Source organism: Gymnogyps californianus, chromosome 7 (assembly GCF_018139145.2).
Source record: "Gymnogyps californianus isolate 813 chromosome 7, ASM1813914v2, whole genome shotgun sequence".
NCBI classification, from domain to species: Eukaryota; Metazoa; Chordata; class Aves; order Accipitriformes; family Cathartidae; genus Gymnogyps; species Gymnogyps californianus.
Window position 1 is genome coordinate 17,551,011 of NC_059477.1, and position 13,526 is coordinate 17,564,536.

The 13,526-nt window shown below is 38.9% G+C and overlaps 1 protein-coding gene across 1 annotated transcript in view; it reads left to right on the forward strand.

Annotated features, from left to right (window-relative positions):
* Nucleotides 1–2,760: 2,760 nt before the first annotated feature.
* Nucleotides 2,761–13,526, forward strand: part of CWC22 (CWC22 spliceosome associated protein homolog) — a 32,797-nt gene continuing 22,031 nt past the window's right edge. The window contains exons 1-12 of the mRNA XM_050900008.1: nt 2,761–2,868; nt 5,840–5,907; nt 6,753–6,869; nt 6,977–7,234; nt 7,717–7,845; nt 9,267–9,435; nt 9,851–9,904; nt 10,841–10,976; nt 11,064–11,270; nt 11,389–11,451; nt 11,810–11,905; nt 13,173–13,254. Of these exons, the coding sequence (XP_050755965.1) occupies nt 2,842–2,868; nt 5,840–5,907; nt 6,753–6,869; nt 6,977–7,234; nt 7,717–7,845; nt 9,267–9,435; nt 9,851–9,904; nt 10,841–10,976; nt 11,064–11,270; nt 11,389–11,451; nt 11,810–11,905; nt 13,173–13,254 (1,406 nt within the window). The 5' untranslated portion in view covers nt 2,761–2,841. The remainder of the gene's footprint in view (nt 2,869–5,839; nt 5,908–6,752; nt 6,870–6,976; nt 7,235–7,716; nt 7,846–9,266; nt 9,436–9,850; nt 9,905–10,840; nt 10,977–11,063; nt 11,271–11,388; nt 11,452–11,809; nt 11,906–13,172; nt 13,255–13,526) is intronic.

Below are 13,526 nucleotides of genomic sequence, written 5' to 3' on the forward strand. Positions count from 1 at the left end.
TTTTAAAAATGAAACATCTTCATTTTGTTTTCTTTAGTTCACCGTTTTGATTACACTGTTTATTCCATACTTTGTGGTATATTGAATTAGCTGGTTTTCTGCACTGTTTCAATAACATTTTCCTATTGTTTCAGGAAATAATGCACCTCTACTTTTTTTCCCCATGCATACTGTTTCCCCATACTGTTGTTGTCTGGCATGTGAGACTGGCCAACATCACAACACAAAGAGGAGATGAAGCCCTTATGCCCCTCTTAGTCACTCTGCACCTGAAGTGAGTGGTTCAGCTATCCGGTCCCTTCTTGCTTTATAAAATGCTAGGGAGGACTCGAGTTTTGCAGGTTTTAGGACCACAGTCACTAAAAACTTATTCAGATTGGATCACCAACCTGCAGGACCAAGGCAGTGCATCAGGGCTGCAAAACATGCGGCAGAGGAAGGCTACATGACCCTAGGCACAACCAGGAGTCCCCCACCTTCTGGGTCCCAGACCTGGGCACCTGGGCTGCCCCGGGGTCTTGAGACAGGGCAAGGACTCTACAGTACTGCGGAAGACACCTCCCTCTTGACAGCTACCTAGCTGCAAGAAAGTAAAGGAGATATTTTCCCACTGCCGCGACCGGAGTGCACGATCGAGGGTGAAGTTCTCACAGGAGGGGAAGGGAGAACAGGAATAAAACACATAAAAGGACACGATTTCATCCCACCGTCCTTGCAGGGATGCTGCAGGCAAATACCTGCTGCTTCCGGGAAACAATCTTGTGGATTGGTCTATGAATATCATAGCTGAGCAAATTTCAGCTGTGGGAGGTACACAGGGAATGCATTAGCAGATAACACCGTATTTTTGGCTGTGAGTCAGCATAAGGCCAATGTACATTACGGCTCATCAGAATTACGCTGCTGTTGACGCATTTCTCCCTTCTGTTTGAAAGGGGGAATTGTGAGTAGCATTTTTCCAGTATTGCTCCCACCTCATTGCCACCTTCTTCCCCTCAACAAATATTGTGTCCCACTACATATGCATTGCACAGGGACTTGCACGCGGATGCTGGCGGGCGCAGCGCAGCAGTACTGCTGCACAGCTCGGTTACAGATGTCCCTGCAGGAACCATCTGGCTCTTGGCTGAATTAATGCCTTTCTGACCCTGATCTGCTGTGTCCTCTAAGAGTTTATTTTCATTATCTCACAAGAGCTGAAAATGAACTGTAAGCATTTTAAGACCTTACATAGCATTTTCCTTTTTTTTTTCCCTCCCTGTGCATTTAATTACTTTCCACAATCCAAACAAATCTGTGCCTATAATAAACCACAGGCCCTCTGTTAGCGTGAATCAGTGGTGCTCAATTACTTCAAACTTTCAGAGGCCAAAAAAACCCCTCTAATAAACAGGTATCCTAACAGCATTGTACCACTGAACATGGTATGACTGTATTATGTATGTCCTGGACATATTTCAAGTAGTGTTTAACCAGCACCTCATGTGTAAGTGACAGAATTGTGCGCTATAGGTGTTATTCAAAGGGCAGGTGTACTAAATTCACTCAGTAAATTCACTAAATTTTACAGAGATGCTGGAAGACTTTGGACAGCTTCTCATCCTTAAGGGAAATGAGTTGACTGCTTGTTTGCTATACCTATATTTCTGACAGGAACCTTGTACATTTGGTAGCAATGGGGTTGTTTTTTCTGAGATGCCTTCAGCTGAGAAGTCAGTACTAGAGAAGTACAGGCTGAACTGAAAGTAGCAATACGCCTGCTACAGAGCTACTCACTTAGGAGTCACTCTATCGGCTTATTTCCCGCTGTTTTGGCTTTTCCCCCCCTGCAACAACCACTACCAACATTTTTATTCTGAATAACAGACTGAAAGGGAATAGGTGAACGCGCAGCTCCCCCCGCAGCCGCCGCGCAGCTCCCAGGCAACGCCGCGGCGCGGCGCGCAACATGGCCGCCGGCCCAACCGCCGCGGCAGAACTACATTTCCCGTCGTGCAGCGGTGCCCGGGCGGCCGGAACCTCGCGCTTCCCCGGCGCTGCTCACAGAGCTGTAGCCGTCTACGTGCGCGCGCCGAAGGCCGCCGCTGGGCGGGGCCTGAGCACAGCGCGCTCATTGTGCGCCGCGTTCCGCCGGAAGTGACGGTGTTTGTGGCAGTGCGCAGCGGTGGGCGGTAGGTGCGGAGCTCGGTGGGCCGCGGGCGGTTGGTGGGTGACAGCGCTCCCGCGGGCGGGGCGGCGGGTCGCCCGTCTCCCCTTCCCGCATTCCCCCCGGGAGTGGGGGGAGTCCCGCCAGTGCCGCCCGCCCGCAGGCCGGGTCCGCCGGCCGGGTCCGCCCGGGGGTTGGGTGGTCGCGACCTTCCCTCCCAGGCTGCAGCTCAGCAGCGGGCGCGGGGACGCGGGCCGGACGGTAACGCAGCTCCGCGGAGAGCTCGGTGGCCGGCCGGGGTCGGGGCTGGGCGCCGTGGGGCTGGGCCCGTAGGCAGGGCCTCGGCATCCCTTGCCGCGGCCTGGCCGCCGGGTCTCGCGGCTGGCTGTGCCGAGTGGCCGCGGCGGTGGCCGCGGTGAGCTCCGGGCTGCCGTTTTATAGCCTTTATCTCCTACGACAGGTGCTGTGTAACCTTAAGAGATCTGACTAGGTTTGGGGCGGGCTGCTTCTTTTGTTTTAAGGAGTTATGCGGGCATAGCTTTGAAGAAAAAGCGCGGGTTCTTGTACCGTGTGCAGTATAAAGTTTTTGATTGTCTTCTGTGTGTTACAGATGAAATGTTTTTCATATGCTGAACTCCACCTTGGATTGTCTCATTGCTGCACATTCAGAACTTCATAAAAAGTAGGAAGTCAAGATGAAGAGCAGGGTGACACAAGTAAATGTAAGTGTTCTTAAACCTAAATTGTAGGGTTTGATTATTCCCTTATTACTGGTGATTAGGTTTGTAGTTGGCGTTATGTTAAATGAAACTCCCTGAATGTAAAGCGATCAATATCCATAATTGACAGCAGCTGTTCACAAAAGAAATATTACTATGATGTCAGTGAATTACAGCTGTTTCTAGCACTTGTCCTAACAATGGAAGTTCTGAACATTATTAGCATGTAAGGATGAAGTAATTGGTGAAAAGTGACTGAGTGATGGCTCAACAGAGAACATAAGCATGTGGAGGAAGGGAGAAAAGAGGTGTTGAAAAATTAACCATGATGCTAAAATGAAAAGATAAAAGAGACAGCAAGTAGCAGTTAATGTGGCAACTGTATTTCTTACTGTGAAAGTTAAAGCTTTCCCTTTTAAAAGCTGTGTGTACATTTCTGAATGGTTGGGAGTGATTTTTAGGAATGGAAGAAGAAAAAAATTGCTTTAAAAGTACTCTCCTAAAATGATGGTTTAGAAATGCCACCTTTGTAAAGTACACTAAATTTGGGACGGGTTAGTGGAGCAGTACTTTTCTGATACACTGTCTCAAATCTATGGTATTTCTCTGCCTCTGTTTCTAGAGTTTGACCTTGCATAGGCTTCTTCACTGTTTTGGTTCCACCTTTTCTGACTGAAGTGGCCTTTAATAGGGATGCTTGAGGGATAGTTTGATATCTTCTCATATCTTCCCAACTGGTGGTTATGGTAGTGCTCCCTCATCTGTCAAAGTAAGCCAGTTAGCAAAAGCACACTGTTTAGACACTTTCAGTTAATCATTTTGATTAAAATGGATGAGGAAGAAGGCTGTAACTTGTGGCAGAAAGCCTGGTCACAAAGAGCTGAGGCTGACAAGTTCTTCAGCAAACACAGCTGCTTTTGTAAGGAGACGTGATAACTGCCAAATACAGAGACATCCATAACGTTTTATTTCTGTGAACACTTGTCTTTTTGGGTCTGCTTGGGCAAAGGCAGATGATGTAGAATTCATGAGAATGGATCATCCTAAAGAGACCCAGTTCTCTCTATCTGCTAAATAGTTAAATACAGTAACTGTGCTGTGTTCTTCAAAGATTTTTATTGCTACTTTCTTGGAAGCTTAGGATACAATCTTGCATTATATTATTTTGGGGGAAAAAAACAACAACTTAAGGACTTTTTTTAACCTTGAATGATTTCAGTGATCTGCTGTATGGTATAGTCCCACAAATGAGTATTGAAGGGGGAAGAAAACCTTGCTGAAAATATGTGAATTTCTTGTACTAGCTTTGCCATCAAAGATAATGTTACTCTGGAATTACATTGTCAGATGGACATTACTTTTGTAGGGATGCATACTCGCAGTAAATGATGCAATGCATTTGTTTTGTACCATTGTCTTGATTAAGGCAAGGTAATACTGGGAATAATTTTAACACAGTGTTAGAAATGTACCCTAGGGAAGGTCATATTCTAGGATATGTTATAGTGGCTTCAAAAATGTAAATATATATTTGCATATATATACATGCACCCCGATTTGCGTGATAGCAAGTCAGCCTCATTGGTGTATCGATAGGATGATGCTCCTAATCTTTGTGTTGCTATTGTTTCTTTAGGAAGCCTCAGTTAATGTTGGTTTTACTTGCACAGCTCATTATAAACACCACACTTGCCATTTAGTAAAGATACTTTTCTTTCTAATTAAGTTTTTGTAGATCATTGGGTATAACTGTCCGTCAGGGTCTGCTTATGAAGGAGGTGTCATTGTATTCTACTAATCAATAGTTTTAACTGGTTCTTTGGTGGGGCAAAAACTAGTGTACTAGCATGTTAATGGATAGAATGCCACTTCAACAAATGAGATGAGTATTTCTGCAAAAAGCTCAGTCAAGGTGCATAAGCAAGTCCTTGCGTTGAGTTTCTGCATCAAGGTGAAGTGTTACCTATTTCACAGCTGATCACTGGCTGATAACGTGAGATGGTGGTTCTGAAAAATCATAAATAATATTTTAAGGGAAGAGAGGATCCTTACAATGAAAGTGTAGAGGTTATAAAAGCTGCTTCTTAGCTGTACCAAAGTAGTTTTGAAACATCTTGATGAGGTGAATGTCTTTCTATGTGTGTTGTAGATGCTCTGATTTTTGTGTATGACTCCATACTTCTATATGTCATGGTTCAGCCCACAGAATTTGCTGTGAACTATTTAAGTGTGTATCACTTAAAAAATCCTGCAAACTTACATTTCAAAAAAATCTGGAATTAAATTTAACTTCCAGGATCTGTCAAGTGGAACAGTGTAACTTAGATGTTTACAATGTATGAAGCTAGGAATGGCTCATGAGGAAAAGAAATCATGGTTAGTAAAAAGGGGGAAGGTAAGGAGAAATTATGCAATAAAGGGGTTTTTTAGGAGAGAGGAAAGACACTCTTCAAACAAGAAGTGGTAGAACTCTGTTAATAGTATTGCATGTGATGCAACAAAGTGTAAAATGGAAGAATGAAGCAGGAAAGGCAGACCAAAGGTCCATCTACTCTAGTCTCCAGCAGTAAATGACAGCAGATGCCTTGAGAAGTTTAGGAACAGGGCAACCATAAAAGTACTCGCCCACATACTCTCCCAGTCTCTGCCTATTTGCAGTGTCCTGAGCCAGATAAATTTTTTTTAGTAACCCATGTGAATTTTTCTTCAGTGTTTGTCCAGTGTCTTGAACCCATGTAAGCATTTGGCATCTGCAGCATCCTGTAGCAGGGAGTCCAGCTGCTTAACTACTTGTTATTTAGAACCAGCTCTCCTTGTCATAACTGACTGCTATTAGCTTTATTTGACGGCCCCTACTTCTTGTAAAGGAGTAGGGAACTGAAGACATGGTATGCTTTAATCTCAAGATATATGTGCTCACAGTAATTAATATATAATGTTGGGGCTTGATTTTTTTCTTTCTGTTCTCTTAAAGCATGGTTCCAATTACGAAAGGAAGGAAAACTACGGTTCACGCCAAAAAAGCTTGTCTCCAGAGGACAGGTAGAATGATTGATTTTTTTATACTCTACAATTCTATATATGTACCTCACATAGTGAGTTAGATAAGTTTAAAAAAAAAAAAACCAAAACCAAAAAACCGGGGTTCTGTTTCTTTTTATATATTACCATAACTGAGCAGTGAAAAATAAGTGTAGGTTTAATAGAATACTTGCATGTCAATATAGCAGTAATTAAATAGATTTGTTATTAAAACTAAATCTTTAGAAAATCCTTAGCATTCTGTTAAATTGTCACAGGACTTGAAAATGAAATTGGATGCCAGCTTTTTGCTTGGATTTGCATATTGCTGATACCACAATTGTTACTTTAGAGCAAGATTATTGATGCCAGCAGGAGGTGGAGAAATAGCATTTGAAGTGCAATCTACCGAGGCATGAGATGAACTGTTATGAGTTTACTTTTAATTTCACGTTTTAATTGGAATGAAACCTCTTGTATGAAACACAATATCATTTTTTCCTAATAGTGTCTATTCTGTTTCATGCTACACAGGCAAAAGCAGGTGAAAAAAATTAATGCATATGTTCCAAGGAATGCATGGTGCTGAATTTACCTTGGGTATTTGATGTTATTACCATTTAGCATTTAATTTTAAGTTCTAGGAGGAGCTTCCTTTTACAGTGCTGCTTTGATTTTTTGATTATTTTTTGCTGACAACAAATTATTATAAAAGGAGCATCTTCTATTTGAATGATGCGTATATTGAAACTCAGGTTGCAGAAGTGAAACAGTTCTGTATTGTAACATTGTATTGCAAGTAGATATTAATAGCATTGCTTTTCAAAGTCTATTGCTAAGAATTTTGTGTCTTGGGTTGTGAATAGGGATATAGAGCGTGACAGGTCTCCATCTCCCAGAAAGAGAAGATACTCTGATGACAGCAGATATGATCAGGAATATTCAAGAAGGGAATACTATGATGACAGAACTTCAGAAGGAAGGTATCAAGCCCTTTCTTAATCAGTAACAAAATACTCATTTTAAAGAATAAAATGTGAAAACTTTTCATGAACCCTTGGGTGTTTGGTGGGGTTTTTTTCTTTTTTAGAAGGATGGAAAGGGGGAGAGACAGACACCATGAGAAATGGGAGGAGAGAGAATCTGATCGAAGGAAACAGAGAAGATATTCATCGCCTGATCGTAGGAGTCCAGAGAGGTCGACAGTCCAGAGCTCACTTGCTCATGATGAGACCACTTCAAAGAAGAAGAAAGAAGAAGTGGATCCAATCCTTACTCGCACAGGTGGTGCATATATTCCACCTGCCAAGCTCAGGATGATGCAAGAGCAAATCACTGATAAAAATAGGTGAGTCGAAAGTAACCTATTAGAATTTTTACTGAAAGCAAAACAGTAAAGGGTCTTAGTGCTTGTTGGTGAAAATGGGATACCTTTTGAGGGCTGTGATCATTCTTTTGAAGGTATGTTTTTATCAGAAGAAAGGTAAGAGAATCAGATTATGACTGTACCTGCTTCTGTTGCAAAGTGTAAATGGAAAAGTGGGATACAGAACATAACTAGGGATTTTCTGGATTATCTTAGAAAACTGAGTATACTGGGTTATACCATATCTGCGGAGAACTACATTTTGGTATGTCATGTTGGTTCAGTAATTTCCTAGTAGTTAAATGTGTAATTGTGAACTAGTCTTCACATTTATGCAGTGAATATTTTCTTAGCTATTTTACTGATTACAACTTACATTCACGTTTTCATATATATATATAAAAAAATTCACTCAGTGCTACCTCAAATTTATGTATTAATAATTTGTGATACCTTTGTAATAGCTTGGCATATCAGAGGATGAGTTGGGAAGCCTTGAAGAAGTCGATCAATGGTCTTGTCAATAAAGTGAATGTTTCTAATATAGAAAATATCATTCATGAGCTCCTTCAGGAAAATATTGTTCGGGGAAGGTAAGTCTTAGTATTTTAAAACAATTCTTTTGCTTTTCTGCTAATATGTGTACTGTTCATGTGTACAATGTGTAGTGTATGGTTGCTAGTCAGATTTTAAAATTAACCTTAGGCTACATTGTCCTACACAGAGTAGTCCCCTACTTGGGGAAGGGGCCAAGGGGGAAAGGGATTGTATGTTTGGAGGAATAAAAGAGTGCAACAGATAGTATACGTTTCCTTTTCTTAAAGGTTTTACCTATGCATTTTACTTGAATGACTTGCAATTTACAGGTGTCTGTAAAACAGACCAGTTTCAGTTCATAAGCAAGAAGTAACTAATAGTTTCAAAATGCAATATTCTGATTCTGTGCACTAGTATGAAATGAGTTCTATTCCATTTGTCAGCTCCAAAGTAAGTAGGAGTAAGGTCCTTATGCAGTTTGTGTATTGTACCATGTAGGAGATTTTTTTTGGAAGGTTTCGATAGACCACAGAGAAGATAGAGTTGGATACCAGTGTGCACTTTGAAGATTCACGTTTGGAGGGCTTTGGTTTTTTTTTTCCCCTTGCCCGTTTATAATGGAGTAATACAGCAACAGTCAAATTCTATGTGCTAAAGCATTAGAAAAAGCAAAACTGAGGGGGGGGGAAGTCTCAGATTCTTTTCAGACTTTAGTCTTGATATAAATGTAAGAGAGACTGTTAGTATAATAAAAGAACTTATCTCATGAGGCCTGTGTTTACATTCATTTAGGCTCTAAGTAGTAGTCTTTTATAATCAGTTCTCAGTTCCAAAACATAATTATTATGTTGAAAATACACAGTTTCATTTGAGAAAAGCGTTGAAAAGCATTACTTTGCCCATTCTGTTTTTACTGAACATTCTGTTTTATTACTCCTAGGTAGATCTTTATTGTTAGGGACCTTTTATGGAAATATAATTTTTATTTCTTAGAAGTTTGTTTTGCTTGTTTAAGTTATCATTATACTGGAACACAATTCTGTGTTTTTCATAAATAGTTGCAGAGCAGATGTTTTTTCTGTCACAAATAGGATTTTGTTTTTTCAACTGAGGAAAAGAAACAGCACAATCATACAGATTTCAAAGCTAAGAAGAGCCCGCATTGGGGTTAAAAAAGGGATAATTGCAGGATACAAGAGGAAGACTTACATGCTTATCATTTTCAAATCTAGTTCTAATGGGAGCAATATTTAATGAAAGATTAAGGTATCAGTTTAACAATTTCTCAGCTCAGACACATTTAGGCAACAGATTTTGCAAAACACCATTTGTGGCGTGATAAGCAACAGTTTCAAAATGACCATCTGGTATCTTCTAACTATTCCAACTGTACAATACTATTTTATGTGATACGTACTGAATAAAAACATTAAATGTCTTATTACCAGAAAAATCTTAAACTTATGTATTTTTACAGAGGATTGCTATCTAGATCCATTTTGCAAGCTCAGAGCGCCTCTCCAATTTTTACTCATGTTTATGCAGCTCTTGTCGCAATTATCAATTCAAAGTTTCCAAATATTGGTGAATTGATTCTCAAGAGGTTGATACTAAATTTTCGCAAAGGATATCGCAGAAATGATAAGGTATGTAAAATGTGAAGAAGCAACATGCTGAAACTTGTAATTCTGCTGTGTTAACCTTATATCAAGTGTGTTCAAATTACATACTTCAAAGGAAGACAGCCAAGACCTGTGGTTTGGAACCTATCATTAGTGCATTAAGTATAGTAGTATTAGAGTATCATGAAAGCTTGACAACCTATTCTGGGTTGGTACCGTGATAGTTTTTCTTTTTTTGTTGGGTTTTTGTTGTTGGGGTTTGGGTTTTTTTTTTGGAAAGTGTACAGTCCTAATTGTGAATAACTGTCAGTATCCCAAAATAGTTAGTTTCATGACTTAATTTGATTGTGAGATGCACAAATCTATAGTATGTCTGAGTTACAAATTTTTTTCTTCCATATATGATGTGTTAAAATTTCCTGGTTTATTTCTTTTGCAGCAACTGTGTCTAACATCTTCAAAATTTGTTGCACATTTGATGAATCAGAATGTGGTATGTTACTTCATGTTTCTACTCAGTCCAAACCCTATATGGCTATTTCTTTAGTTTCAAGACAGCAGTAGCCTAATTGAAGATGCTCTCCCTGTTCTAAAGGTTACTGAAAATCTGAGTTGAGGTTTCCTTTTAATGCCTGCTTTAAGTTGTTACGAACTTTTTAGAAAAGACACTGGTAATTGCCTGTATAGTTATCATCACTTACCATTGCACTTACGCTCCAGAGCTTCCCCAGACTTCGTAAATATGTTTGGGCTAGTATTAAGACAAATCTTGATGCAAAGCAAGCGTCATCTGAGGCTCTATCCCACAGACCTTAAACAGAGTTTTCTTGCAACACTGTCATCTGTCGTAAACATCTGTGTAGGCAGAACTAGACTCAGTTGCATCCAAATCAAATTTGTATCCAGCTCTATGCCACTTTTTTATCTGTTAGAAATCAGGATACTCCAATTTAAATAATGGCAAGAAGCAGTGTTTCAGGAATGCATTGGGAATGTAAAGCATTTTGGTAAAGAGGAAACTAATCCGAGATGTGCCATTTGCTTATATACCTGATCCTGGAAGACCTGATTTAATTATAGACACAATGCACTTACAGCTAGTTTCTGTAATGTAAGTGCTGTTTTATTTGCTTCTTGGAAACACATGCTATTTTTTTTCTTAATGGCAAAATGTTTTTCATTGCTTGCTTGTTCATTTCAATAGCTGACTCATATTCACTACAAAGTTGGTGCAAATACAGGTGGTAAAATTGTATTTGAAATTTTGACTTTCTCTTAATTGGCTTTGTCCCACTACTGTTGCCTTGCGTGTATGATTAAACAAGTGTGTTGTGGCATTCTCAAAGGCTGGACTTCTCTGTCAAGTAAATCACTGTAATGATAGTGTAACATTGTAGTTTCTAATACTTTACTGATACTCTTTCCATAGGCTCATGAAGTTTTATGTTTGGAAATGCTCACTTTGCTTCTTGAAAGGCCTACTGATGATAGTATTGAAGTAGCAATTGGATTTATTAAAGAGAGTGGACTCAAATTAACAGAAGTTTCTCCTAGAGGTATTAATGGTAAGTATAATTAGCCAGAACACTTGTCTTTTTGGTGTTTGTATTTGTAAATCTTTTTCATATTTACATTTCTGTCTTTTTCGAAAGCAATCTTTGATCGTCTTCGACACATTCTGCATGAATCTAAAATTGATATGCGTGTTCAGTATATGATAGAAGTCATGTTTGCTGTACGGAAGGATGGCTTCAAGGATCATCCAATCATTCCGGAGGGATTAGATCTAGTGGAAGAGGAGGATCAGTTTACTCATATGTTGCCATTAGAAGATGACTACAACCCAGAGGACGTTCTTAGTAAGTTAGAAGTGGAAGATAATTCTATGAGTGCATTCCCCATGAAAACAAATTTAAGATTAAATATTCATTTGTCTTCATTCTGTATTTTAAATAAAGATTCTCTTTTATTCTAAAGATGTTTTCAAGATGGATCCGAACTTTATGGAAAATGAAGAGAAATACAAAATGCTGAAGAAAGGTAGGGGTGTGTGTGTGTATACACGTTTTATATATAAAATTTATATATTTACATGCTTATTTATAGGGCGTTTACTTATCCAACTATTGTTACTAACTTTTATTTAACAGTGGGTGATATTTGTGTCCCAGATAACTGTCTGTCAGGTCATCGTAGACCTTTTTGATGTATTCCTGCTATTTTCTTCAGTATTGTTTCTCCAGTTACATTTTCATTTGGTTATGACATACCTATTTTTTTGGCTCTGCCACGTTCTCCACCTGACATACCCTTTCACTCTTAGGTGTTGGATCAAGTTTTTTTGGTAATGAAACTACTGGGGTCTATATTCCTTTAATATGGGATACTGCTTTTTCAGAAATTCTTGATGAAGGTGACAGTGAATCTGAAGCAGATCAAGAGGCTGGAAGTAGTGAGGAAGATGAAGAAGAAGATGAAGAGGAGGATGAAGATGGTAAGTGTATGACTGGCACCTTACTAGTGATTGATTAGCTGTAGATTAAATGGGAAAGAAAAGCTTAACTTGTTACGCATTTTGCAAAACTAAGAATGTTCAAATGTTAAGGGATGTTTTCATCTTAAATTATTCTCAGATCTAAGCGTTTACTAGCAAATAGTGTGAAAGTGACGGTGTAAAAGGAAGCATTCAGCACAGGCAGAAAATGAAAAGCAACTTTGCCTGATTGTTCTTGACCGTATCGGTTTCGTGCAAGAAAAGCCTTGCAAACATAAGATATTAAAAATAATAAACGTGAAAACACTTCCTTAAAAACTAGCGAGGACGACATTTCTGGACACTTTCTAGTGCTCTGTCATATTTTTAAGTCACTTTCAAAATCAGAATGGGTTTTCTTCCAACTGTATTTACATCTTCTATATCTCACTTCTTAGCCCCCTTTCTTGATCTTTAGTGGAAGCAGTCAGTGTCTACATGTTTTCAAAGAATGTATTTGATTCCCAGTAAAAAAAATTAATGGATAAGCGTAACTGAAATGTTTGTGCAGACTGTGTGAGTAATTGAAAAGCCAGCCAAGTCCTGTTCTTGTAGAATACCAGGAATGGATTTCCTCAGCAGTTTGCTGGAGTATTTCACAGAAGAGCAGAGCTTCTAGGCTGATAAAAAGTATGAGAATTCACATAACTTTTCAGCATTTATGCTATTACTAAACTTTAAAAGAATGAAGGAATAGTGAATACCTTATGAACGAAGGTGTTCCCAGAATGGTTTTGGTTTGGAACGGATTTTTTCTACACTTGCTCCAGGACAAAACAGAATTTTGCAGAATGCTGTAACGTAGATCCTACACATAACAGAAACAAAGAATTTCCTGTTAAAATCAGGGAGGCTACATGAAGCATTATATAGTTAAATTATGCAGAAAATACCTTGCTAATAATGTAGACAAGAAATGTTAAACCCAGAGGTTGCAGTGGCTAAGTCACGTGGAAGGTCTTTAAAAGGAGAATTATCCTCTTAAAACTGTATCTCTAAGTATTTACCTGTTAGTTACAGATAAGGCAAATCTGATTTCTTTTTTCCTTCTCTGTAAAAGTAAAAAATAATGAAAAAAAAATACATAAACCTGCTAAACAGTCCTAAATATTTCTAGAAAAAGTGTTACATAGTGTGCTACAGACTTAGTAAATAGAGCTGTTCTAAGAGATTACATATATCTGCCTTAATGTTTTGCTCTTTACAAAACCATGTTTTTATTTCCCAGGTCAGAAAGTTACTGTCCATGACAAAACAGAAATTAACCTGGTCTCCTTCCGTCGTACAATTTATCTTGCTATTCAGTCAAGGTAAATATAATATAACTTGTACACCTATAAGTGTAGTTCTTTTGAAATGGGTGAACTGGAATGCTCTTTCTTTTTAAATTCCTTTTTAATTTGCAATTTAAAAAAAAAAAAAAAGGCAGGGAAGTGTTCTTAATGGAGCCTGGCCTGATTGTATAAAGCAGACTGTTTTGACAAATGGGTACCCAAATTCTCTTTCTAAGATAAATCCTGTTTGTTTCAAAATGTTTAAGTAGTGCACTGGGACTTTTCTATGAGAATTGCTGTAATCGGAA